This window comes from Corythoichthys intestinalis, chromosome 2 (genome assembly GCF_030265065.1).
Source record: "Corythoichthys intestinalis isolate RoL2023-P3 chromosome 2, ASM3026506v1, whole genome shotgun sequence".
Lineage (NCBI taxonomy): Eukaryota > Metazoa > Chordata > Actinopteri > Syngnathiformes > Syngnathidae > Corythoichthys > Corythoichthys intestinalis.
Window position 1 is genome coordinate 54471019 of NC_080396.1, and position 27285 is coordinate 54498303.

Here is a 27285-nt window from a genome sequence, read left to right on the forward strand (position 1 = left end):
AGATATTAATGGCTATATTTTGAGTTTTTTTTTTTTTAAGGGGAAAATAAATTAACTATTTTATAAGCTGCACACAGACTACTTTTCATTGTGTCAAAGTTTCATTTTGTTAGTGTTGTCCCAGGAAAAGATATAAATATCTGCAAAAATGCGAGGGGTGTACTCACTTTTGTGATACACTGTATGGACGAGTGATAATATTAAAGAAGGGTGGCGGCAGGACAAGTCGAGTGCAGCATCACAGCTCACTGCATTTGCATATTGCGCAACAGAAGTCCCTTTTTCACTCCTCCTTGGAGCATTCTTGCACCAAGACTGGAGCCAGTGAGCCCATCCCTAAACAGTAAGCAAGAGTAAAAAGAGACTGGTCAAAGAACTTGCATAAAATATACACATTCACCAGGCATTTTATTAGGCATACCTGTCCAACAGCTCGGCAACGCAAATTTCTAATAAGCCAGTCAAATCGCAGAAATAATTTATTTAGGCATGCAGACGTAGTCAAGACCATCTGGTGCTGTTCAAAAGTTGGGTTATCAAGCAGGTGGACAAATATGCCTTATGAAGTGGCCAGTGACTGTATATGCATACAATAATGAATATTCCACACAGTAGTTGTAGTGGCAACTTGTTCTGCCCCCTAAAATAAAATGCAGTGTTTGGGGAGGGGGGGTGTTTTGGGGGGAAAATGGTGGAAACACAGTGCTTACATGGCAGTTGTCTTCCTTTTCTTCGAATCAGGAGCTTGGAGTTCATCTGTTTGTCTCTGCGGTAAAAACAAACAAAAAAGGCCACAATGCTCAAGCTGTGATCGACACAAAAAGAAAGATCTCTTGCTTATTTGTCAGATACTGGAGTTCTACCCACCTCCTTTCCTGCAGCTTCCTGCATTCTTCTTTGCTCTAGATTTTGCTGAAGGGAAATAAGATAAAAGATGCAAATAAAAAAAGATTCTATTCCTAAACCTTTAAGATATCCAATTACTCTATTACAGTAATGCCTTGAGATAGAGTTTGAGCATGGTCAGGGAACAAATCATATATTTCTAAACATTCAGGTTTTTACAATTTGAAAGACCGTTAATCAATTTCTGCCTCCACACCAAAAAGTACCCACAATTTTCTTAAAGGGAACCTCTGACTTAAGACTTGTAGGCTCTAATAAGCCACAATTATTCTATTTTACAAAAATATGTTATTAGAATCACATAAAATATTGCCATTGATTTAAAAAATCTATAATATTTAGTACATGTTTTGACCTACGCAGGGCGCCATGTTTTATAAATACTTGGGGTGATGACGTAGATTGTTACTGTCACTCGACGAATACTACCGGGTCACTGCAATTCCTTCAATGCAACGAGACGTCCAACACATGCGCTCATCAGTTAAAAGCGGTGAATACTTACTATTAGTGTGTCTTTTATTGCCTTTTCATTGCCTCAAAATACTTTTTGCATGCGTTTCTCTCTCATACTTTTGAGCAGGGGTGGGCAAACCGGTCCTCGAGGGCCGCAGTGGGTCCTGGTCTTTGTTCCAACTGATTCAGCACACACAGTATAACCAATGAGGTTTCAGTGGAAACAAGGAGCACCTGACTGCAATCAACTGATTGCACTTGTAAGAAACCAGATTGGTGAAAGGCTGTCCTCATGATGGGTATGAACAAAAACCCGCACCCACTGCGGCCCTTTGTGGAATTAATTGCCCATCCCTGCTTTTGAGCATAGTGCTTTCTTGTGGCAGCTTTAAAGCAGATTGTTGATCCGTTGACCACATTAGTCTTATAGCATATTTAAACCACCCTTATTTGATATTACTACGTTTAAGTATTTTCTTAAGGCATCTTTAATATTTTCTGTCTGTATGCATCTAAACAAACACAGCATAGATAGTATTACTTTCGGTGTCAAATTCGCCTCTTCTAGGACGTTTCGCCGGTTTAGCAAATTTTGGCAGATCCGTTTTTTTTCCTAATCTCGTCTCATCCCGTCTTTCTGGTTAATTTTGCAGCTCGTTTTGTGAAATATCAACAGTGCTGTCATGCTCATTGATGTTCCTCTCGGGTTCAAATTGAAAGGATTGAACAGATGACATGTATATGTCGCTAGAATAACACTATGGAAGCCCGGCAGCATAACCATGTGACGTCACAGCCCTGCGACAACAACAATGGTGACCTACTAGTTAAACTAATTTAACAACTCGTAGAAAAACGCTAACATCAAGAGGGGCTTCAATATCAAATTATTTTAATTCATAATAACGTTTATCTTTTAAGAACTACAAGTCTATCCGTGGCTCCCTTTAATGCGTTATAATATTTGAAATAGCCCAGTATAAAAGGATACATCTCATTAACAAACAGACATTATATATATTCAAAATACAACAAAGATTGTAAATACCATAATTTTCGGACTAAGTCGCATTTCCCCTCTCCATTTGAACCCTGCTACTTTTGTAACGAAGCGACTTATTTATGGAATTTTTGGGGGGAGGGGGGACATGAACTTCATAGTTGTTGTTAAATATCATTTTTTTAATTTAATTTCACGCTGTCATTACATATGGAGGACCAGAATGCAAAGATAAAAAAAAAAAAAAAAACAATTAAATAAATTATTAAATGTATCATTAAAATGCTTCTATTTCAATATTCATTTCAATCGTCATTTATTTAAATTAATATTAAATTATCAAATAATTAATATTCATATCCCCCCCCCCACACTTTTTCAAATTTGTTTTTTTCAACATTATTTCAACGTTTATTTCACTTTTTATTTCAACATTTATTTATTGCATTCTTGCACTCTTGTTCCCCTTGTACCCAATGAAATAATTTTATCGGTCATTGGCTCATCAAACTCGGTGGGAGGGTCAAGCTACATGGCTCTGGAGTCAAGCTTGTGCTCCTTCCTTCCCAACATGGCAGTGATTGCTGAGGTTCTGGATGAGCTCTTTCTTGCGATAAACTGCTGTGTTTTGTAGGCCACGTGCTCAGGGTCCGAATTTCCTGCGTCAACGTGTTCTGCTAAGTCTAACATGTCCGTTATTAAATACGGAGAAAGCCCTTGTCTGAGCATGTCTTTTGGTGTAAATTTATTATGATACAAAATGGCCAAATATGGCTTATAGTCCAGTCCTGCCTAAATAAATACTATTTTCTTGTAAAATTTGTGGATTCAGTTTAGTCAGATGCACCTTATAGTCCAAACATTAAGGTATTTTTTTGGTGTGCATGAGCGAGTGAGTGTTTTACAACAATGGTTTCTCGAAAAACTCAAATTTTGGTCACCCATATTTTCAAGGCACCAACTGCTATTAGTTTTTTTCCCCCAAACATGACAGTGAACAAACCTTATGTAGTTCAGAGAGCTGCTGGTGCCGAATAAGGGCCTCTTTGCTAGGAAACTGTCTTCTACACAGCAGACAGGCCAGTTTCACCCAGTCAGTCATCTTCCCTTCCTTCTCACCTTTCTCGCCTCCTTCTTCTTCGCTGTCACTTTCCCCACTGTAGGCTGGAACAAGACCCAGCTGCTGTGGAGGGGGTGACTACATGGAAAAAAAGACTGGGTCACATCCTGAGGTAAAACTATCTGCTAGAAAAAAAATGGCATGACAGGCAAAGCACAGGTAACATACTTCTGGTTGTCTGAGCTGGTCAAGGAAGATTTGAGGCCGCTCTAACAGCGTCCCCTGTGGGATGGAGAAAAAAATCAGTGGAATACTAACATTATTTATTCAGCTTAGCCATTTTCTGCTTCAGTTCTTTTTAGTTTCCATTTTCATCCTGCGGTTCACATATGAGTTACTGCATGCGTAAGTAAGCATGTTACACCTTTTTCTCAAGAACAGCATAACCCGCATCTGCGCTGGCAGATTCTCTACGATCAGTGGAACCAGTCGCAAGGGAAGAGGAAACAGAGCGCATGTTTTCCTTGTGTCTATTCAGACTCTTGGCCCAACGTTCCATATCTTTGGCAATCTATGAACACAAGCCCAAAAGGGGATAGATTCATTGACTTGAATGTAATCAAGCTTTTGCCCTCCTAAAACAGGTGATGAATCATGTGTATTGTCGCATTAAATATTTAATCAGTCAGAAAAATGTCGAGTACCTGTTGAGCAGTTTTACTTTTGGGCTTATCTTTTTTCTCCTTGCTGCCAAGATTAGGAAACATGTCTGTGGGGGGTGCATCATCACCAGTGGGCACACCTTCTGCATTTGACTGTCCAGAAGTGGCAGAAATGTATGTGTGCTTTTCTCCTTCCCAGTACATGAACTGCTGAGTGTGTGGGTTGTAATAGTACTGCAAAAAGAGTCATTAATTAAATGAATTGTTGTTCCCTTGCTTTATTGAATGTACAGCCCAGGTATTTTGCAATTTATTACCTGGGAGTTTGGGTCGTAATAGAGTCCTGTCAGTGGATCATAATAGTAGCCTGAGCTTTCATCATATTGGTATGTGGTTACATCTGGTACAGCTAAAGCATAAAAAACCCAGACAAAACAATGGATTAGTAAACAGTTACAGAATTAAAAAATGTTTAGATTGCACATACGATATCGCTGGAGCTCATGAGCGGTGCCTGGTGTTGCGGGCTGGCTGGATACAGCTGGTTGGGGTTTTCCAACTATTTCAACCTATAAAGACAAAACGCATTTTTGAATGACCATGTAATGAAATTTGGTGCATGGCAGTGGCAGACTAACTATACCTGGGCATTAGGAGTCTGAGTTTGAGGCTGCTGCATGATAGCTATTCCAGATGCTAACGCTTGACCTGGAATCACTGCAGCTGTCAATCAGGTACATTATATGAATACACAAACTCTCTTCTAAGAAACAGATTGAAAATATATTAGCATGCGATATTTACTTGGGGTAGCTGATGCCGAATACATCCCCCTCAGAGGTGTTCCTGTACTTGGCAGAACGGCAACCCTGGTGTCTGCCTGGACTTGAAAATGTTGCCCATCTGGCAAAGAGTAACCATTACCCTCCTTAGTATATGCTATTGCCGCTCCGTGCTGATACATTTCACCACCATTTTGTGCAGTCTGTGGGTCAAAGATGCAATAATTAGAAAATTAGGAGGAAGTAGTGGTAGACACATTAATATGTATCTGGCCATATTGACGATTTGCACGCTTCATAGAGACATGACGGTACAGTAGTTGTAAACGTCTCAGATCATTTTTTTTTTAATCCTCGGGGGAAAAAAAGTTTTGGATCATCTTCAGTTTTTTCACTTGGGATTGTGTGCGCAAAAAGTCGGCTCCAAGTTACCTGTGTAACAGCCCACTGTGCTGCAGCAATAGCAGTGCTGGCCACGGAAGCAGCATTCACTCGACTGCTATCTGCTACAAACACGTCACTGACAAGGAGAAAAAAAAATGTTTCACACTTTGTGTCTACATCAATTCATTTTCCATAGCGCCCGTCTTCAATAGGTTCATGGGATAGCTGGAGCCTGACAGATATCGTAGGAGGCGGGGTACACCTTGGATTGCTTGCGAGCCTTCGGCGACTACTGTGGACCCACAATACGAGCACCTCACCTTACAAACTTTTCACAGTACAAGCATTGTCAGGAGACAAAATGAGTCATTATGCGATCAAGTTTTCACGATACAAGCGAAATCCAGAAAAGCCTCACTCTCGCTTGGCTTGTACAAATGCATCGGCATCCCGCCAGGTGGCATGCAAGTGGTCTCTTTCACTTTGTTCCCCCCAATGTCCTGAGAATGAGAATCTCGCATCAACAGAATCCCCCATCTGCCTACCTACCGCTTACCTTCGTTGTCTCCGGTGATATAATTTTGTATCAAAGTGCATCCAAAACATTTGTGTTTACAAGTGAACATTAATCATGTACCCCAGTTTACTTACACCAACAGGGTCTCTGCAGTGTTCTACAAGACAAATTTGAGACTTTTAAAGACTTTTAAGACACGCACACCAAAACCTGCTTGTGTTCGATAAATTCTGACCAGGCATCAGCGATAGTTCTGCTTTGAAGTTACTCAAAAAGCACTCAAGAAGCACTCAAAATCCTAAACATTTAAAAACGAGACTAAAATTCATGCATGTTCTAAAGTAAGGTCAATATATTTTTAAGACTTTTCCAAATTTAATTTAAGACCTTTCATGAGATTTTAGGATAATATTAGACATTTTAAGGACTTAAATTCACATTATTGGATTTAAGATTTTTAAGAGCCCGCGGATACCCTGCCCAAATACGGTATTTGTTCATGTTATGCTATCCTTTCCTTTAATGTTATGATGTATGCATGGCTGCCTGTTTTCTCCCCTCCTGCTCGTCTGGCTCGCACTTTCATTACATCGCTGGACTTCACCCCTCATGGTAATTACTTGTAAATACATACACTGTTTTTATACTGAAAAAATTGGTTTTGTAGATTATTTAGCTTTAAAAATTATCCTTTGAATTATTATATAGGGGCAACGGGGGGGGGGGGGGGGGGGGGGGTTGTTCATGGGACGTGTTGTCGGGATTCACTGGAATTCAATTACTTCATAGAAAGAAAATCCATGATACCAGCACATTCACGTTGCGAAAATGGTCGTGGAATGGATTGTACCCATATCATGAGGGTCCCACTGTATATCTAATACCAAATTTCTTGTGAAGAAACAGATACTGCTCCATTTCAGGAAATTAATTAACTTGTAGCTAAAACTATCTTTATTGCTGCGGAGGTACCATGTACTTACCGCTTAGAGCCTTTAGCAAACTCCACCACAATCACCTTTCCATCAATAGAAAGTGGCTGCTTGAGAGCCTGCAAGATCTGTAGGAGCTGAGATGCCTCCTAATGACGACACATAGACTTTGGTGACTACAGGGCATCACAAATCACAAACGTCTTCATCCATATTGTGTGGCAACACTTACCACTATGGTGGAGAGCTGCAGAAAAGCAAAGCCCCTGTTGAGATTTGTGTTCTTGTCCTTAATGAGGCGAATGTTGGAAGGTGACAGAGTGGCAAATGAGGCCAATGCAGATAAAATGGTTTCAACTGTTGTATGCTGTCCAAGGTTTCTCAGGATCAGAGCTAGAGTCAGGGGAAAAATAACACTGTAATATGACACATTGAATCACATTTGCTTCTACTTGCACTCTAAAGGTAAGTAGCTGAGGAGTGAGCACACAAGTTGATTTACGCCAACTGTCTTTGTGAAATGTCAATTAACTTACTATCATTGGCAACATCTGCTTGATGTGTAACTTGGCCTGAATGGGGCGCAGAAACAGAGGCCTGAAATGGTGTTGGAAGGGGCAGCAAGCCTTGGGCACTCTCTTTTTGAAGCGTAAGTGATGTATCTGTGTGCAATTGTGGTAACTTCAGCTCTGCTTCTAAAAAAAGAAGTGTCATTTTTACCTTATGCTTTAATATGTTCTACAAGAGACAACCGATTAATTCATTGTTACCTGATTTGGGTGCACTACATTTGAAGCACCTTTCCCTTCTTTTAAAGTTTTGCACTCCACACTGTTGAGATTTGTTTGAACAAGTCTTATTTGTTAAAAGAAATTAAAACCAGAATCATGACTTTCACACAAGTATGAGATTGTAAACAAACACAACCTTGTTGCAAAGCCAGTCCTCATTGGCTCGTGGTTTAGGGTTGCTATAGTGCATGGACACTCGATGTCCCAGAATCATGAGCACGCACTGAAAGAAATAGAGTGAGGGAGGGGGAACAGTGGATGACTATAAGCAAGAATTAGGCCACACAGCATGAGTAAGGCCTCATCTCAGAGAGCGAATGAGAGGGACGAGAGATGGAGAAAGAGAGCAAAAGAAAGAAACTAGACTGAAAGGAAACACCACAGATTCCAACCTTCACCTTTAGGGAAGATTGTTTGCTGCTGTCATTTTACGTTTATTACTTCAATAATTATTAATTCTTAAGCCCCTGAAATTAATAAAAAGATAGTGATCACTTACTAATTTTATGTGATCTAGATCAAATAGTATTTTGTTATATATTTTTAAGATTACAATAATGGCAAGCTTTTAAAAAATCCATTAGAACTCAAAATCCTCACAATAGTTTTCCATAAACCAAATACATTCCAAACACAACATTCTAATTCAATGTAAAAAGTTTCATAATTTTGTTAAAGACGAGCACAAAATATAGGTTTTCATTTTTCTTTCAAACTCAATTCACTTTATTACATTAAAAACGGTGTGGGTTTATGAGGAGTCCACGTTACATTTCTAATTTTTCGTATTCTCTCTTTGGAAGCACGGGCTTTCTCATACTCTGGTGCAATATTGTAATGCCATACCAGGCATTCTGCTACAGTTGCATCAGAGCATTTAGTGATGAAATACAGAAAAGTAAAAATAATAATCAGTTTAAAAAGAAAACATGCACCCCCTGATTTTTTGTCTTGGCATTCTTTTAACGAATAAACACATTTAATAATTTTTTTCTTCATGATTTGATATGAGTATAGAAAGTGCCAGTGTTGTTGGCACATTTCCAGGTAAAGCTATAAAAGTTACTAGGAGGATTTTGAGTTTTACTCACATTTTACCAACTTCTACTATTCTGAACAGAACCATAAATGCCATTCCATAGACTGGTACTAAACTGAGGATAGAGCATTATTATTTTTTGGAGGGGCAAATATTCTAAATTGTGTTTAGAATTGTGTCCCAAGAACACCCTCACACATGGTTTCCCCATGTATAAATTCAAGGTAAGAATTACCTACCTGTGACAAAACGATTCTTCATGAGCTAATGACATGCTATAAACTAAGGTGAATCAGGCGTGATGTGACAATACATTGTCTTGCCCAGTGTATATATGTGAGTGTCATGTGTGTATGGGAGAGTGACCTGGTTGGTCTCCATCCAGCGGGTGGCCTCCTGTATGAGATTAAACTCGACGAAGGCGAATCCTCGGCTCTGACCTGGACACCGCCCAGCGCCATGGTTACCGAATAACAACAACAACATAACGCAGTGAAGGGTTAGTGCTTTGTGTACAGAGGAAAGCGAGACCCTGTATCAGCACTAACAAAATAGACATCCGCTCTCCCTTGGAATGAAGAGGCTTATAGTCAGTTGGAGATTCACTGTATGGTGATGAGGACACAAGGTCCAGTATCTCAGTGGGGTCATGAAAAGGAGAGAGTCTCCGACCCGCTCCTCCGTTTAAGTCTGAACCACGCACCCAAGTGCTACCCATATATGACAATATTTTAGAGACTGGCAACTTGGGGGGGGATAAATTAAAAGGTCCATTGTGGGTATGTTATTAATATCTGCCACGATAGCAGTTATCTCAACAAAAAATATGATCACAAAGAGCAAGAAAAAGAACAGTTGTGTGTGGCGGAGTCTGATACCACACTGCACAGGTGAACAGTGAAGTAGAAAACATGAAGCTAGTGGGAAGATAAAAATGAATAACTTTTTGGGTCTTGTATGTCTAATGTTAACAAGTTGTTGCAGAAACACGATTTTAGTATTCAGTCACAACTACGACAGCTCATACAGTCACACTGCACAACATGTTTTATGAGGTTACCCAAAAGGTTTGAAAGTGTTGTAGTAGGTTTATAGCAACTTAAAAAAATATGGCAGAATATTTAACAATCAGAGAGCTGAGTGAGAAGGAAGTGATGAAAAATGACAGCTTTTTGTGAGTGGGCAAGTTATTTTTTTATTGAGTGTTTAGAATTGTGTTAGATTGGAAAGGTTCACTAATTATATCAATGTATTGTATGCTTTGAAAGACCCGTAATGATGTGCCTTTATTTTAACTACAGTGAAATAAGAGGATGTTTATCTAAGTACCGAAAGAGCCCTGATAATGACTAAATTGATACACCTTGTACTAAATGGAAGATTGATCAAAAATAAATAAATAAAACCTATTAGAAAAGGAAAATGGACACATTTTCTTTTTCTCACCTGAGGATTTGTTCCTCATGAGTCGAACCTCTTTGGGCTGGATCCCCTGCTCTTGAAGTGCTGCCCAGATCTGTACACACATTCATGACATCACCATGAAGGAAAACACAAAAAGATCCCGGCAACATACACATACCTCATTAGCAGTTGCGTTGGGTGGCAGCATGCGAAGCATTACAATGTTGCTGGGCCTCTGATTGTAGTCTTGATCAGCTCGATAATCTTGGTCCCTTTGCTCTACTTCATCATAAGACAGGTCCGATTCAGAACTACAAAGGCCATGTCCCTCAGGCTCACTTGGAAACATCTAAAAATAAAGATGACAAATTAGCATCAGCAATATGTCAAAGCAGAATACAGTCTGCACTTAAAAGCACATGTGCGTTCAGGTTTACCTTTCTGATTCCTGCTCCATGAGAGAATCTGCCCTCCTCTCTTTGCCGCTCAAAGTTGTGCTCCATCTGTTCAAAACAGGCACCGCTTTGACGAACTCTGTTTCCTTCCCCACTCCCTAAATGTGAGTTGCCATCAAAGTTTCTACTACATTTCCTCCTTCCTTTCCCCTCTGATCCAGTTCGAAGCCTTTCAAAATCTCTCTTTGTTGTTTTCTCCTCATCAAACACATCAGTTGAGGACTTGGAGCCTGGAGGCCACAGGAGCTTTTTGACTTCACTACCTCCATTCTCTCTCTGATGAAACCCTTGGTCCTCTTGGAATTGACCTGGTAAGACTTCAGAGGCGCTCAAAGATGATTCGTTATGGACGTAAGGTCTGTCCTCATTGCGGACATCATATTCTGCTTCGGTTGTCTCATCTTCTTGGCCAAAACCACGGTAGTCCATGTCTCGAAAGTTGTGGTCATTGTGTGTGTTGCCGTATCGACCAATGCGATCACCTCGACCACCTCTGACACAGATGATACTCGTTAAGACCTGTCTGACAGATCATTCCTTACCAAAGACGTAGACTCAAGTACAGTTAGCTCACCTCCGCTCAGTATCCATACCGACCCACTGACGCTAATCGATATCTTTGTTCAACAGCATGAATAACCTGAAGGTATAACAGGATTTGGAAATATAAACAACGCAGAAACTCATCATAGCATTTTGTGGAATGGGGTAGTGGGAAAAAGGTAGTACTCGTTTTACTGCGTGATGTGTGCACTCGGTTATCCTTTACCCTTGTTTTGTCACCAGTTTCGCTGATGCAGTAGTGTACAAGGGATCAGAGACGGGATGAGATTCTGTACTACTATAAGGAACGCTACAGATAAAAGTACAGAGCCTTTAAAAAAAACAATGACGTATGGCGGTCATCTTTTAGCCAACAAGCTAACTAGCCTGAGGTAGGCTAACAAGTTGTCCAGGATAGTTCTCAGTAAACGCAGACATGACAACAGACAGATGGAATTTGGCGAAAGACTTACCAATTTTTCATGAAGGGGACTCCTATCAAATTAACACACCTAGGCCCACAGTAACTTGAATGTTTTAAATTCCGGTAGAACACTAGAAAATGGCCACAGCAGGCAACATTTCAGTGGGGCGGAACAGTTTCCAAACCTGATCCATGATTGGACAATAGCTTTATATTAACTGCACGAAAATTAAGAACGGTCAACCACCATCCAATCAGCGATATGCATGTCTTGAACTGTTGGTTGCAAAGAAATCACGTATATAATGCTAGATAGAGAAGCGCGCTGTGAGCCAGCGGGGATAGGCGACGGACGCTGTCCACGGGACGGGCGTCGTCACTCGTAGGCCATTATGCCCAGCTTCCATTCATGAAACTGCTAAGCTTTCGACCCATTTTCAAACGGCTTGGTTTGTCATAAACGTCAGTGATTCATATTTATAGTTTTTAAAATGCAAACGCTGATACCGTAAACGAGGGAGTTTTTTTTATATCCAGCGATGAAGTTGGAGGCAGTAATGAAGCGTCGGAGCTACTCCTGTTCTGGTTTGTTTACATCCGTGGTACACTCAAAATGGCGCATGGGGGCGTGTCCGCTAGTTTGGGCACGTGACTGACAAAGACCGATTTTACCGCACACAATAAATGTAACTTCCTCTCAAAATCCAGTTCGAGTCATAGCCATGGAAATACGGGTTGTGTAGACGGTTTGCAAATCCGTCCAGAATTTGTCGGCCGCCCTTCAAAGTCCTACGACGAAAGACGGCTCCAAGTTCCTACTACACCGCCGAAAGAGATATCTTGCCTTAAATAAGATATCTATGGTCGATGTGGTGGTACTCACTACCATGATGTGACGTATCACTGCATTTCGAGCCATGATGGGTTCAGTGATGGAAAATTATTCTAAACCGGTTGGGTGTTAGGCACACCTGACTTGTGCAAGACACTTGCGTACATAAAAACTTTAAACGCTGTGAACGTATAGGTAAAACAACATCAGCCGTCCAGCTCAAGTTTTAGTGTTGCGCATGCGCGGACTCCGCGGAATTCGTCACTTTCCTCTCGGGCTGCATTGGCGCTAGTTATTTACGCGATAAATTCCGACATAAAACATTATTCTTCACACATGCTCGACAGGTTGAATAACAGTAAATTTTGTGCCTTTTAATGCAACTCTCACCCTGCCCCAAATTTCGGAAGATTTAAATGCAAATGCAGTCCATTTGCCACTGTCACGATTGGACTTTATTGACTTCTCACAAAAAAATAACGAGTTACAGCAGTTTCGCTTGCAAATGGACCCCTAACGATTTACCTGGTTGCGTAAATTCCAGATGATACTTCGGAGATCCTAATGTGAACGACAAACATCAATACAGTATTTGTAAGTATGTATCCCTTTTGAATAAAATATGCACTTGCTTTAAACAGAAAACCCAAATACCAGCTTTATTTGAGGAAACAAACAAAAAATCCGAGCGGTGACAAAGAAACAAAACCTCTGGTATATAATAGTGCCCTTCAAACTTTGCACCCCAAGCTTGAACCCTTCAATGAATAAAATGACACTATGGTTACAATTGAGGGTGAACTAAACATAATAGCAGGATTAATTAAGAGTTAAAACATAGAAAATTATACTTAACATTAGAAAGTCAAAATAAAATAGCGACAATCATCAAAGGATTCTGATCAAGTCAAAAGTAAACACCGTAATGTCCGTTAATGGCCTTGTGAGACATAAGTCCTTGAAATTGATTGTGTCAATTTATTAACAACGTCATGATTTTTTTTTACCAATTAAGTCAAATCTTATATGTGCACCCACACCAAAGGTCCTAAAAGTCAGAAGACGATTAACCTGACAATAAGTACCTCGATCTATTTATATGGTCTTTCATAAAGTCGAGGTTTCAATATCTATCTTCAGAGGCTGTAAATTCCTTTCACCAGCTTTCAGGATTAATTTTGGCATGGAAATAAGGGGTTTAGGTCTGTGTCACAGAATGCCTTTCAATGCACATAGTACATAGACAATATACCAACGTACACACATTCACTGCATGCAGACCCGCACTGGAGAAATCAAAGCACCCAATGGTCGCACACTCATACACTACTGTATAGTTATTTGTGTGGGGAAAAACTCATACAATCTGGTTTAGGCATCCCCCTGCATAGCGCCTGAGTCAGGACATAGGTCAACAACAGAGTAAAAAACACCACACTACAAATGAGGACTACTACCTCACCGAAGTTCTGAATGCTTTCCTCTCTTACTCAGCCCATTTGTGCTCTCAAGGCACTATGTGTAGGTGACACTGTAGAATTAAAAACCCTTGGACGTTGTCCTAATTGAAAACCCTTTCTATATCAATTTTTGACCTGTCAGATATCTCCTTAGTCTTTGGCCTGCTAGACCTTTTTTTGTCTTTCTTCCTATCATGGCACATTAGAACCCCACAATTATTGTACTGTACCCCTCCCTCCCCATCAGTCCATCTGACTTTTAAAAAGTCCTTATTAGACCCAAGTTAAATGTTATATACAGGCCAGGGACCGATGTTTCTATGACAGTCAAATTGTGTCAAATCTGCCTGAGCTTTCAGAGTGTGTGATCAGAAATTTTTGGGCCCTCCCCAACAATCAATTCTTAATGCGAGCTCTGCATCTGGGTTACTTCCCATTCTTCCGCTGCTTATAGCAAAAGGCAGGTGGATTTCTTGCCACGTTTCTTAGCCTGCAAAGCTGCTCGAGTTGCCATCTCAAAGACTTCCCTCACACCATCTTTGGTTTTGGCAGAGCACTCCTGGTAGCCATAGGCACTGATGTGGTTTGCCATGTCTTTGCCAGCTTCATATCTGACCGGTTCCTGCAAAATATTTTGGGAATAATGTTTATGTTTTGACTATTTCAACAAAACTAAACTAAAAAGTACAATCTTGTAAAATCTTTAACCTGTTTCATTTTTGCAAGTTCCCGTCTGGTGTGGTCATCATTGCGCAGATCTTTTTTATTACCCACAAGGATAATGGGAACATTTGGGCAAAAATGTTTAACTTCTGGTGTCCACTTTTCTGGAATGTTCTCTGCCATGAGACAAACAGTTGTTCCACTTTTACATTCGCTAAATTTATCCGACAAAGGTAGAGAATACAAATTGCACAAACAGTACCTAAACTGTCTGGGCTGTCTACAGAGAAACACATGAGAATAACATCCGTGTCAGGGTAGGAGAGGGGCCTCAGTCTGTCGTAGTCTTCCTGACCCGCTGTATCCCAAAGTGCTAGTTCGACCTACAATAAGAAGATGTTTAATCTTTTAAAAAAGTTTTATCCTCCAAAAATATGATCACTTAGAAATAGCTAATAAAACTTTTAAGATAGAAAGGCTACAGTAGTCTCTTAGAAAAGCCACACTACTCTTTCTTTCACGTGTCCCACTGCACGCATGAGGCAAAATGTTACTGAACTAAGCAATTGCAAGGGGGGGAAACAATTGGACGAAAACTTTTTTTGATTGGGAAACGACTTTTTGTGGTGTCGCCTATAGTATTGAAGTACTTCTTTACATGAACCATAAACAACATGGCATGCCTGTCAATGAAGATGTGGCTGTGCCATGGCTGCTATAGCTTTGATACAATACAAAGAGACTGAAGAGAAATTAAGATGACAACAACCTAAAAGGGACCATCCCATTAATTGAGTGCACTCTCAAATTTCAGCAAGTCACTTTAGGCTTCTTTTTAGCCAAAGGTTTATGAAAATAAATATTACGGCAATTACTAGGGTAACATGGGTTGGTACACAAAAGGCTAAAAAATATATATATTAAAAAATTCATTTTTTTCTAAATCTGCAAATAGTTGAATCTGTGGGTCATGAAGCTATAATAAGGTGTACAATGTTAATTGGAATTTAGTATGACAGCATTTGTCATAGTCTGGCGGACATTTTAAGCATAAATGCCTACATTTTTTTTACATTTACTTTTCTCTTTGTACCACCTACTCCCAAATTAGAGGTATCTGGAGCATATCCCAAACAATTTTGTACGTGTGTGAGAGCTAAAAAGTTTAAACTGAGGAAACTTGTAATTTTAAGGGAAAATATGTTGATTTAAAACAGCACTAATGTAATGAATCTCAAAAAGTTTGGACAGGTAGCAATAAGGCCTTTTACGGACTGGCAACCAAAATCTGATTTTTAGCCCATCCAGATTGAAAATGGATGGCTCTTTTGTAGTCTAAATAAAGTCCTCCAGAATAAAGAGGACAAGGTCAAGCCAAGTTATTTACAGTGCTCAGTTCAGATGCCTTCATTTCGGATGTGATGGGGTTGCATGAGTGCATGTAACATGGGCAGCTTGCACATCTGGGTAGGCACCATCAACGCAGGAAGGTATAATTCAGGTCATCCAGTGGTCCGAAAGAGTGTGTTCAGATAGCTGTAAGCCTGTTGCGATATGCAATAATTCCATTTATCGCACGATAAATAAAAATGAAGGCGGTAATTTTCCCACTGCGATTCATCGCCTTGCGTGCAAGTGCATGCGCCACGCATGCAGCAGATATGCGGCAAACGTGCGGTTAAAAGTTCGGCTTCCTTGTTACCAACTACGCAATATGCAGCTATGAGGACACACTCTGTTTTATTGCCTTCTGGTTATGTTTTTTTTTTATACAGTTGAGCTTGAGTGACCATCATTAAATGGAGGGAAGTGAGGCCGAGTGCACTGTCGGCGCACAGTAATGAACGAGCAGAGTGAAGAACACAAAAATGGACGGAAAATCCTGATTTCCAAACCAAACACTACAGCCCAGGTGTGGGAATATTTTGATTTTAAACCCAATGAAAATGGCAAGGCAACCAAAAAGGATGAACCAGTCTGCAAAATGTGTTTGGAGGTTGTTTCAACAAAGACGGCCAACAGAAAAAATCTACATGCTCATTTGAAACACTATCACCCTCTTTAGTTTTCACTGCTTGGTAAGAAAACTGCAGCGCAACAAGCAGAGCCTTCCTCGTCATGTCAATCGACAATTACAGAGGTGTTCGCTTGATGTGAGAAATACAAACAAGACCGCTCAAAATGGCGTTCCCTTACAGAAAGTGTAGTCCGCTACATTGCTGAAGACATTAGACCATTTTACCTTTGTTTAATGTTGTTTGATACTTATTGAAGCCGAACTTTTGTTACTGCTGCTAAATTACTCTATTTTTCTCTGTTGAAGTGCAATTGTTTGTGTTACTACAACTTGTCCTTATATCTCTGTGCCTAAATGCTTAAGATATTAAGTGCAATTGTATTTTTTCTTTAAAAAGACATTTTATTCATTCTGTATTTCTGTGCGGTATTGTCATCTTTTACTTAAAAGAGGCAAGGTCTATTGTTTTTAGTTGTGATTTCTCAAAATGTATTTTTGAATTTAAGAGTAAAAAGTTATTGCGTTTAAATGGGTGTACTTGATCTATTAATATACAGTGCCCTCCATAATTATTGAATTTATAATAATTATGTGTTTTTTAGCTTCTAATAATGTTTTTCTTTCTAAATAATATGGGACCTTAATGGAAAAAAAGAGAAAAAATCCAACCTTCCATACAAGTGCATTTATTCAGTGGGGGAAAAATCCCACATAAAGAAATAATTATTTGACATCAAATAATGTGTGTCACAATTATTAGCACCCCTGGTGTTAATACTTTGTACAACCCCCCTTTTGCCAACAAAACAGCACCTAATCTCCTACTATAATGTTTCGCAAGATGGGAAAAGGGTCCCAATTTTTTGGAATCTTTGTCTTTTCAGCATGCGCATCTTTCGTGGCTCGCCAGACCCACTTAGAGTGTTTGCCAAAAAGCTCAATCTTGGTCTCATCTGACCAAAGCACACGGTCCCAGTTGAAGCCCCAATACCGCTTGGCGAACTCCAGACGTTTGCATTGATGATTGTGAGTGAGGAAAGGTTTTCTCCGTGCATGCCTCCCAAACAGCTTGTTGGCGTGTAGACAGCACCTCATACCCACTGTGAAGTATGGGGGTGGGTCAGTGATGCTGTGGGGCTGTTTCGCTTCCAAAGGCCCTGGGAACCTTGTTACGGTGCATGGCATCATGAATGCTTTGAAATACCCGGACATTTTATGGTAAAAATCAAAATCTGTTGCCCTCTGCCCGAAAGCTGAAGATGGGTCGTCACTGGGTCTTTCAGCAAGACAATGACCCTAAACATATGGCCAAATCTACACAGAAATGTTTCACCAGACACAAAATCAAGCTCCTCCCATGGCCATCTCAGTCCCCAGACCTCAACCCCATTGAAAACCTGTGGGGTGAGCTGAAGAGGAGAGTACAGAGGAGAGGACCCAGGTCTCTGGATGACTGAGAGATTCTGCAAAGAGGATTGGCTGAAGATCCCTCTTTCTGTCTTTTCGCATCTTGTGAAACATAGGAGAAGATTAGGTGCTGTTTTGTTGGCAAAAGGGGGATGTACAAAGTATTAACACCAGGGGTGCTAATAATTGTGACACACATTATTTGATGTCAAATAATTATTTCTTTATGTGGGATTTTTTACCCACTGAATAAATGCACTTGTATTGAAGGTTGGATTTTTCTCTTTTTTTCCATTAAGGCCCCATATTATTTAGAAAGAAAAAAAAATATTAGAAGCTAAAAAACACTATTATAAATCCAACAATTGTGGAGGGCACTGTATACTGTATTCTCACTGTGTTATTGTAAATTGGTTATAAAATTTGGGGGGAGGGGGGTGCAATAATATTGCATATCAAAATAATTTATGAAATAATTTATCGCCCACTAAAATTTGTTATCGCGACAGGCCAAGAGAAGTCCTTGCATTTGTCAACATAATAATGCCAGCCCCAACGCAGCATTAAATACAACATCATGGGTGTGTAGGGAAAAGGGCCGGTGTTGAAATGGCCAGCCTGCAGTCCAGATCTTTCATCTACAGAAAACATTTGGTGGAGGACGGCGCGACAAAGAAGGCCCATGACAGTTGAACAATTAGAAGCCTGTATTTGACAAGAATGTGACAGCATTCCTATTTCTGAATTTGAGAAACTTGTCTCCTCTGTCTCCAGATATTTGGAGACTGTTGTAAGGAGAGTGGATGCCTCACAATGATGAAAATGGCCTTGTCCGAACTTGTTTGACATTTGTTGACACCATGGAATTTAAAATCAACATATTTCCCCTAAAAAATTATACATTTTCTCAGAATAAACTTTTGACGTGTCGTCTGTTTTATTCTGAATATTGAAATTTGACACTGCATTCAATTCTTATTCACAATTTGTATAAGGTCCCAATTTTTTGGAATCTTTTTCTTTTTTAACATATTAATATTAAATATATATCTTACCTGTTTGCTATCCACTTCAATGTCTGCCACATAGTTTTCAAATACAGTGGGGACATACACCTCTGGGAACTGGTCTTTACTGAAGACAATGAGCAGACAGGTCTTCCCACATGCGCCATCTCCAACGATGACCAACTTTTTCCTAATAGAAGCCATCTACAGAAAAGATTTCAAGACAAGGTCAGGAACAGGACTTAACTACTTACTCGCCATTTTCGTTAGAGACAGTTTAAAATGCTTAATGTAAGATACAGTGGTACCTCGACATACAATCACTTCGACACACGATCTTTTCGACATCCGACGTAAAGTTTGACTCGCCATTTGTTTCTACATCTGACGACATGCTCGAAATACGATTTTTGACAGCGCCGCAGTTTCTTTGTTTTGCCGGAAGACCGACCCACGGCTGATTTTCTTGTGAGAGAAATCAATCCAAAAAGGTTAGTGCAGGTGGAGAAAAAAAAGGTGACACTTACCATTTAAATGAAGATGTCAATGATTGCTAAATATAAACATGGTGTATGCATCCATGAACTGGGTCGACAATAGGGCCATAGAATGTCGATCTTGGCTGGCGGTTCTCCTATGTTTGCCAGTCTTTATAAGTTAAGGCAGGGCTGGGCAAACCGGTCCTCAAGGACCGCAGTGGGTCCTGGTCTTTGTTACAACTGATCAAGCACAGGCAGTTTAACCAATAATATGTCCGGGGAAACAAGATGCAACTGATTGCACTTGTATGACACCAAATTGGTGAAAAGGTTACCTTTTGATAGGTTACAACGAAAACCCGCCCCCACTGCGGCCCCTTGTGGAATAGTTTGCCTACCCCTTTGTTAAGGTGACAATATTGTGGTAACATCGACAAAGAAATCACCAGCTTCGTCAGGTTTCTAATCATTTATTCCATCAACTCGCCTAGTGTCCGCTGGTTTTGACACCAGCATCAAAACAAAGTAAAATAGAACCGCGCTCTCTTGCTCACCGTCACACCAGCCAAGCGGTGTGTTCAGATACAGCAAAAAAAGTCAGCCACATTAGAACCCGATTCGTTACATTATTATTGGTGTTATTATTACTATTATTATGTTATTGTAATTCTGATTTTTATTCATAATTTATTTGTTTTGCTCTTTGTAATTGCTATCTGCAATAGTAACAGAAGTATTTATTAAGGATTTAGTGTATGTTTTTGGGCTGTGGAACGAATTAATGGAATTATAATGTATTCTTATGGGAAAATCCTGCTCGACATCCGACCATTTCGACTTACAAACAAGGTCCTGGAACGAATTAACTTCATATCTAGAGATACCAATGTATGAACAAATTTCAGACAAAGAGAATATTTTTTATTGCGTCAGTGAGGAACAAGATGGAGGAATAGGCTTAATGTGTGAAAACAGCCGCAACACCGGCTAATAGTTTTGATACTTTTAAAGGTTGGAGTGGGTATTAAGATAGATTCATTAAACTCGTTCACTGTCATTGACGACAATAGACGCCAAATCCCTTTTAACTGCAAAGGGTAGCAGTGAATGTTTCGGCACCATTAATGGCGGTAGATGTACAATCAATTTGAACTAAGATGTTTGGTTCAAATGGATTGGATAATACAGCTATCCCTGTAATGGCAGCCACTGAAATCGGTAATTGATCCATTTCAGATATTAGGCAGCACTGCCCCTATGCCCCCACATTGAGTCTTTTACATAGACCGTCCCCTTTTCTGTGGTTGAAGCCCGTTTTTAGCCTTAATCATACAAGTTGTTTCATTCCATTGCAGTGAAATTTTTGACAAGACACGTAATATGATTCAAGTAAAATACTTAAAACGATGAGTATTATTTAAATGACTGTAGTATAATAGCTAGTGCTGCAACAATTAATCGATTAACTCGAGCAAACGATTAGAAATAAGCTTTGAATCAACTTTTGCTACTTCGAGGATTCGTTTAATCAAAGTGGCCTTGTAATGGTTTGTTTTTTTAAGTGTTTGCATTTAGTTTTGTTGATTTTTGTGGATACACTGCCTCCGAGTGGCAACAGTAAATATGGCATAACTCATCTAACATGGCTGGATCCAGCTGCCCCCTGTTAAGACCAACATAAGGTTGTAAGTTTTTGTTTAAGTTAATATGATTGTTTATCCATTTGTAATTTAGTTTAGAGGTATTTTTTGCATTTTTTGTGGGGATATGTGTTTGAACGATTTAAGAGCCTTTTTAAAAAATGTTACAATTTTCACCATCAGATATCTGATAGTGAAATCTATGCTAATTGATAGATTAATCGATTACTTAAATTATCGAAAGCTGCAGCCTTAATAATGGCTCTAATTTTAAAATGGGACCCAAATACAAATCTGATTCCAAAAAGTTGGGATGCCATACAAATTATGAATAAATGCTGAATGCAATGATGTGGAGGGGCCAACTTTCAAATTATTATTCAAAATACAGCAGAAAATACAACATTACAAATCAAATGTTTAAATGGAGAAAATTATACGTTGATAGACCAATTACCACTAATTAGGTCTATTGCGATATGGTGGAGATTTAAAAAACAGCTTATGAGAGTGGCAGTCGCTCCAAGATGGGTATGACCAGTTACCCCAATATTGCGCAGCATTATAAGAAATAGTGGAAATTTGCAAAGAGTTTGAAGTTATCATCTACAGCAGGGGTTCCCAACCTATTCCACTAAGGCACACTGTGGGTGCAGGATTTCATTCTTACCAAACAAGATGACAACACTTTTTCCCCAATCTGGTGTTTTACAAGTGCAATCAGTTGATTGCAGTCAGGTGTGGCTTGTTTTAGCAGAAGCCTCATTGGTTCAACTGTCTCTGCTGGATCGGCTGGAACAAAAACCAGGACCCACAGTGTGCCTTGAGGACTGGGTTGAAAACCCCTGTGCCTAACATCCAAAGATTGAGAAATATGGAACAATCTCTGAGCGTAAGCACCAAGGCTGAAAAACCATACAGAATGCTCATGGTCTCCGTGAACTTAAACGGCACTGCACCACAAACAGGAATGCGACTACAATGGAAATCACAGAATGGGCTCAACAATACTTTCATAAACTATTGTCGGTAATCACTATTGATTGTGCCATCCGTCGTTGCCAGGTAAAACATCATAGTGCAAATAAGAAGCAATTTCTAAACAGGACCTAGAAGCGCAGGTGGTTTCTCTAAACCAGGGGTCATTCAAAATGATGTGTGGCAAAGTGGAAAATGGTTTCGTGGGCCAATGAATCATGATATTAAGTTCTTTATGGAAAACTGGGATGCCATGTCATTTGAACTGGAGGACAACGACAACCCAAGTTGTTATCGGTAGCTCTCAGTTCAGAAACCTGCATCTGTGATGGCAGGGGAATGCATGAGTGCGTGTGCCATGGGCCGCATGCACATCTGGAGAGGCACAAGCAATGCAGAAAGGTATATTCAGGATCTAGAACTTATGCTTCCATTGTCTTGTTCTGAGACTTTGCTTTTTTCAACATGCCAGATCACCCCAGCATTAATTACAACGTGGCTGCATAGGAAAATGGTCCTGGTATCAAAATATCCAGCCTTAAGACCAGATCTTTCAGCTATAGAGAACATTTAGCGCATTATAAAGAGGAAGGCGTGACAAAGAAGGCTCAAAACAGTTGAACAGAAGCCTGTACTAGACAAGGAAGGGACATAGTTTCTTAACTTGAGCAACTTGTATCCTTGGTCACCAGATTTTTGCTGGCTGTTCTAAGAAGAGGGGAGCATCAGACCTGTGATAATGACCTTGTCCCAACTTTGAGATTTGTTGACGCCAAGAAATTTAAAATCAACATATTTTCCGCTTAAGTTATACGTTTTCTCAGTTTAAAATGTTAAAACTTTCATCTATATAATACCCTGCATAAAAATATATTTGGCATTTCCACTAGTTTACATCTAATTTTAATTCACAATTTTTTGTGTTCCAACGTTTTGGGAATCCGGTTTGTACATTTTACATGTGCGGCTGAAGCTAACAGGGCCAAAAAGGCATAAGTAATACATATCTTCTGTCTTTTAACTATGATATCGATCTACTTCCTAGTCATCGTCAGAGACAATAACAGGCAAAAATCGCTGTTTTTAAATGACACAAGGCCATCGAGGTCCTGCTTCCAATCCAAACTAGTGGCATCTGTTGTGTTGACAACTGTGGGCCAATTTCTATCGTACGGTGATTGCCAGGACGTGCTGAAGTTGCAGTCGGTTTCATCCGGAAGGTTAATTCTATATTACTAAGGTTCGGCGTCACCGTCTTCAAAGTGTACTGGAGCCTGGGCCTGTCAATCCAGCTAACGTTAGCAAGCGGTAAGGCTAATGTTGGGATGGTGGATATCGGTTTATACAGCCGGCATCGGCATTTACGTTCCGACACGAGGAAACCACGAAACACTAGCGCATTTTTACGTAGGTTAAACACGAAGGCCACCTGTAAAATTTGTAAACTGTCGCTTAAAAGAGTTACCGCTTGATGTTTCTGTATCCGCCTTTCTCCTCTTCCGGGCCGTTTTCGTTAACTCCACCTATCACACATGCGCATGCGCGATTGCGCAGATGTGCATCCAAACACTGGTAGCGGCGTCAAGCTATCACGACTCTGAAAAGCATAAAAATGGTTAAATGTATTATCGCATCATCATATTATTTTATATCTCCCCCAAGTTTCATAAATGTCACGTTTTAACTTCAGAAACAATGCAGTATTCACTGTGTGCAAGCGTCATCACATGACGGGTCAACACTATCATCAATAGATGAGTTTCCCCTAAGGTCGTCTGGAACCGGTCTTCTGCACGTTCCAAGAACAAGAACCAAGCAGGGTGAGGCAGCATTTAGTTATTATGCTCCTCACCTCTGGAACAAGTTACCCGAACGTCTGAAGTATGCTCAAACTGTTAGCTCTTTTAAATCAGGGCTAAAAACGCTTTTGTTTAGCACTGCATATCTATAACTGTCTATATATTTCAATCTACCTGCTTTCTATTCCTCTTGTTTTTATCTCCATTGCTGATTTCAATTATTATTAGTAGTAGTAGTTTTTGTTTTATTTTTATTTTATTTATTTATTTTTATTCTGTGATTAAATGCGATCTTTTGTCTTCGTTTCTACGTTGTGTTGATTTAAATGTGATTTTTATGATCTTCATGTGATGAAAAGCACTTTGAATTGCCTTGTGTTGAATTGTGCTATATAAATAAATTTGCCTTGCCTTGCCTTGCCTTCCGAGGTACTTCCGCTTTACTTCCGCATTTCTGCTCGCAAGTTCCGTTTTTCACTTTCATCTCCATCCAAAACAACAGTGGAGCTGGAGTGCCATCACTCATCAAAATCCTTCAAAAAAGACAATTTGGAAATACCGCATCCATCTGCCATCATCACGACATGGTAGGACAACATGTTCATGAAGGTAGATGTGGAACCAAGCCCGTGCCACCACAAACCGCTGCTATTAAGGAAGGTATGTTGTTCATATCCCTGCTTTTTCATGTGTCCGGTGCTCAAAAAATACTAAAGCTAAAATCTTGCACATGAAACGACTTGTTGTCTTTGATATTGTTTTTACCAGTGTTGGGAATAACACCGTTATAAATAACACCGTTACATAACAGCGTTATTTTTTTCAGTAACGGGGCAATCTAATTATTTTTTCCGCCGTTACAGTGCCGTTACCGTTACTGACGGTCAAAAGCGTTGCGTTACTTACTTCGAATAAATTGAAGAAACTACCAGCCATAGTGAGTCTACTCTGCTCTGTTTATTTGTCATCCAAGACTTGGGGTGCGTTAAGGTTCATGGCAATGAAAATAGTAAACACACATAGCCTACCTTTGCAAGAACGATGGAGTTGCCATTTGATACTGCCATAATGTGCAGGTCCTGCACCCATCCGCAGCAAAACTGTTCGTAGCTTTGTAGCGATTTGTAATTTCAGAATCGCTGATGAGTTTAGTAACATACACCAAACAGTAAATACGGCAGAATGTCCATTTCGCGTAATTGTGGAAGCACGTCGACATCTTTACTCATTTGTCTTCGGCTTGCTCATAAGAGTCAACATTGTTCACATCCTTAAGTTTGATCACATATCTGTTATTTGCCTTAGTAACGAGTTTGTCTCTTTATCGAACTGGCAAGTTAAAGTTTAATGTCCCGCGAGCCAGACCTGCTTCCAATATGGCTGCGTTGTTGTCAAATCTCACGTGATCCCCCATTCTGTGACGTCAACGCTCGAACCTAATCGCGCACATACTTCAGAGCTGGTGTTTTCACACACAAACCGGTGTTGTGCCGAAAAATAGCCGCCCCCCGTGAAATGTCCCCCCTGACGGGAACATTCATTTAAAATGCTTATTTGAGCGTTTATTTTATTTTATTTATTTATTTTATTATTGAGTGCCCACACGTCACTCGCACGAAGAAGCTTTTTCTTACCAATCGATGGACATGGAAACGACTTTCTTGTACCGTGAATATGTATTATTTTACTCTGCTTGAACTAATAAATATCATACCTCTGTGATTGTCATTGGGATATGGTCGTGAAAACCTGTAGACTAATACATTTCTGTTCAAAGATGGTTATGTGCACAATTTGTTACTAAAATACACACTAGTAACTTTTGTGTACTTTATTTAAAACTGATTTTACAGTCGTAAATCAATCACTGTAATGCGTCCATGAAAACATTTGATGTTTTCACATCAATAAAGCGTTTTAAATAAGCGTTCCCGTCAGGGGGGACATTTCACGCGGGGCGGCTATTTTTCGGCACAACACCGAAACAGTGCGTGCGGCAAACACACACACGCAAAACAGATGCAGAGGGATATGATGGCAGAGCATTCAGAGGAAAATTTGTCCTTTACGAGGTGGAGATATAAACACTATTTCAAGTTGGTCGAAATTAAAGGAAAGAAAGTGCAAGTAAAGTGTAATTTACGTCCCGGGGCAAAGCTTTTGTCGACATCTTTGGTAAGCAATTCAAATGTTTATTTTTGTTGCACTTCAAGTGTAGTATAAATCTGTTTCTAGTGAGGTGCAATAAATATTAAAGGTTCTATAACACAACTACCTGTCTGTTCTTCTCAGTTCAACTGACTCGAATACTGCTCAGAAAATTTCAAATTCTTTGACATACAACAACTTCTTTTTAAAGTAACGGAAATAGTTATTTCCCTGGTAACTAGTTACTTTTCGTGTCGAGTAATTCAGTTACTAAGTCAGTTACTTTTTGGAAGAAGTAGTGAGTAACTATAACTAATTACTGTTTTTAAAGTAACGTGCCCAACACTGGTTATTACGATGATGACTGTAATTAGGATGATGTTTAAAATTATTTACTACAACTACCGTACTGCTATGGCTGCAACACATACTATCTGCTGCTAGCCTGTTGCTAATCAGTACGTGTAGGATGGTACAATTATGTAAAAGCATAAATGCAAGTGTTACAAGTTTTTGATGTGCCTCATGTAACCCAGTGTTAAATAACAAGGAAATTCATGTTTTATAAAATCGAATTATTTCCTATGCACCTGAATGCACCACGGCGAAATGTACGCCATCTCTTGCTTGCCCACTCATTTTGCGAGAGAGAGAGCGGGAACGTTAGTCGTTAGGAAAGCTTCTCGAAGTTTCCACGTGTTGGAGACGACTACGGTACATATTGAGCCAACGAGAGAAAAGTTATAGAAGCAAAACTATCCTGGCTGGGGTTTTGTTTGATTGATTCACTCGTGGAGAAGAGACTACTTGCTGCGACCTGGACTGAACCCCAACAACGAACGCCACCAGAGGCGTAGGGGGAAAATTTACAGAGAGAACACTGACATTCCTTGACCACCTACGTTCGTTGAGGGCGGTAGGACAAAAGGATTCATCAGCAGTCATTGGATTTTTTTTATTCTTGAGATCTCAGATTTTTTTTTTCATTTTTTGGGGTCAGGCCTGACACCAGACTAAAGGGGAAAACAAACGATCGCAATTTAATTTTATTTTTTTTCCTCACTGACTCTACGTGTCACTATTTAATTTAAAAAGTTTTCATTGCATTTATTGTTTATAAATGGTTCAAATTCAAAAAATACAGTTGTGTTCCATTACATGTTCTTTTGTCAGTGTGTCTTATGTTGTTGAGTGCCGCTGCGAGTCTCCTACGGAACCTAGATTAGTCGAACCCTAAAATTATTTACATAATAATAATTTACAACCCAGTCACACGGGTAGAAGGGTTACATATTTATGGCGAGCTAGCCAGGAGATTGGTATATTGGCTTTTATTACCTCCAACCATAAGATACACTGTTTGATATTTCGGGGAAAAAAATAGATCTTTGTGCACGTTTTCAAGTTGATGGTCAGAAAACCCTGTACGTTACAGGAGTTGAACAAAGTTGTACTGATGAAGACATTTTTTATGTATTTGTAAAGAATGGCAAAATATTT

General features: G+C 39.7%; 2 protein-coding genes across 4 annotated transcripts; both read right to left on the reverse strand.

Moving 5' to 3' along the window:
• Positions 1-112: 112 nt before the first annotated feature.
• On the reverse strand, positions 113-12629 carry rbm10 (RNA binding motif protein 10). 3 transcript variants are annotated; one of them, XM_057829816.1, is made up of 23 exons: positions 11863-12629; positions 10963-11028; positions 10371-10881; positions 10112-10282; positions 9976-10045; positions 8896-8969; positions 7627-7713; positions 7470-7530; positions 7236-7394; positions 6932-7092; positions 6751-6848; positions 5299-5386; positions 4889-5069; positions 4728-4807; positions 4572-4653; positions 4402-4493; positions 4127-4318; positions 3847-3993; positions 3651-3704; positions 3366-3560; positions 868-912; positions 711-766; positions 113-336 (listed from the first exon to the last, which is right to left on the reverse strand). In XM_057829816.1, the coding sequence occupies exons 2-23, from the start codon at positions 10977-10979 to the stop codon at positions 246-248; spliced, it is 2712 nt and encodes a 903-aa protein (XP_057685799.1). In that variant the 5' UTR covers positions 10980-11028; positions 11863-12629; the 3' UTR covers positions 113-245. The 3 variants fall into 3 exon arrangements, with proteins under 3 accessions (XP_057685799.1, XP_057685798.1, XP_057685800.1); XM_057829815.1 differs by lacking the exon at positions 11863-12629 and adding an exon at positions 11405-11856; XM_057829817.1 differs by lacking the exon at positions 11863-12629 and adding an exon at positions 11158-11396.
• Positions 12630-12819: 190 nt separating this feature from the next.
• On the reverse strand, positions 12820-23434 carry LOC130912051 (rho-related GTP-binding protein RhoA-C-like). The gene is made up of 5 exons (XM_057829827.1): positions 23304-23434; positions 18790-18945; positions 14573-14693; positions 14356-14486; positions 12820-14269 (listed from the first exon to the last, which is right to left on the reverse strand). Exons 2-5 carry the CDS (start codon positions 18943-18945, stop codon positions 14096-14098), a joined length of 582 nt encoding a protein of 193 aa, XP_057685810.1. The 5' UTR covers positions 23304-23434; the 3' UTR covers positions 12820-14095.
• Positions 23435-27285: the final 3851 nt, after the last annotated feature.

What these genes read in the sequence shown, in the direction of transcription:
- rbm10 (XM_057829816.1), bottom strand. An exon ending in AGCAGATGTTGCCAATGATA is followed by an intron (nt 7,093 to 7,235) that starts GTAAGTTAATTG and finishes CCCTGACTCTAG; the next exon opens with CTCTGATCCTGAGAAACCTT. An exon ending in CACAGTGGGCTGTTACACAG is followed by an intron (nt 5,070 to 5,298) that starts GTAACTTGGAGC and finishes TTTGACCCACAG; the next exon opens with ACTGCACAAAATGGTGGTGA.
- LOC130912051 (XM_057829827.1), bottom strand. Translation starts at nt 18,945, where the DNA reads ATGGCTTCTATTAGGAAAAAGTTGGTCATCGTTGGAGATGGCGCATGT. An exon ending in TTGAAGTGGATAGCAAACAG is followed by an intron (nt 14,694 to 18,789) that starts GTAAGATATATA and finishes TTCTTATTGTAG; the next exon opens with GTCGAACTAGCACTTTGGGA. An exon ending in AGACAGCCCAGACAGTTTAG is followed by an intron (nt 14,487 to 14,572) that starts GTACTGTTTGTG and finishes GTCTCATGGCAG; the next exon opens with AGAACATTCCAGAAAAGTGG.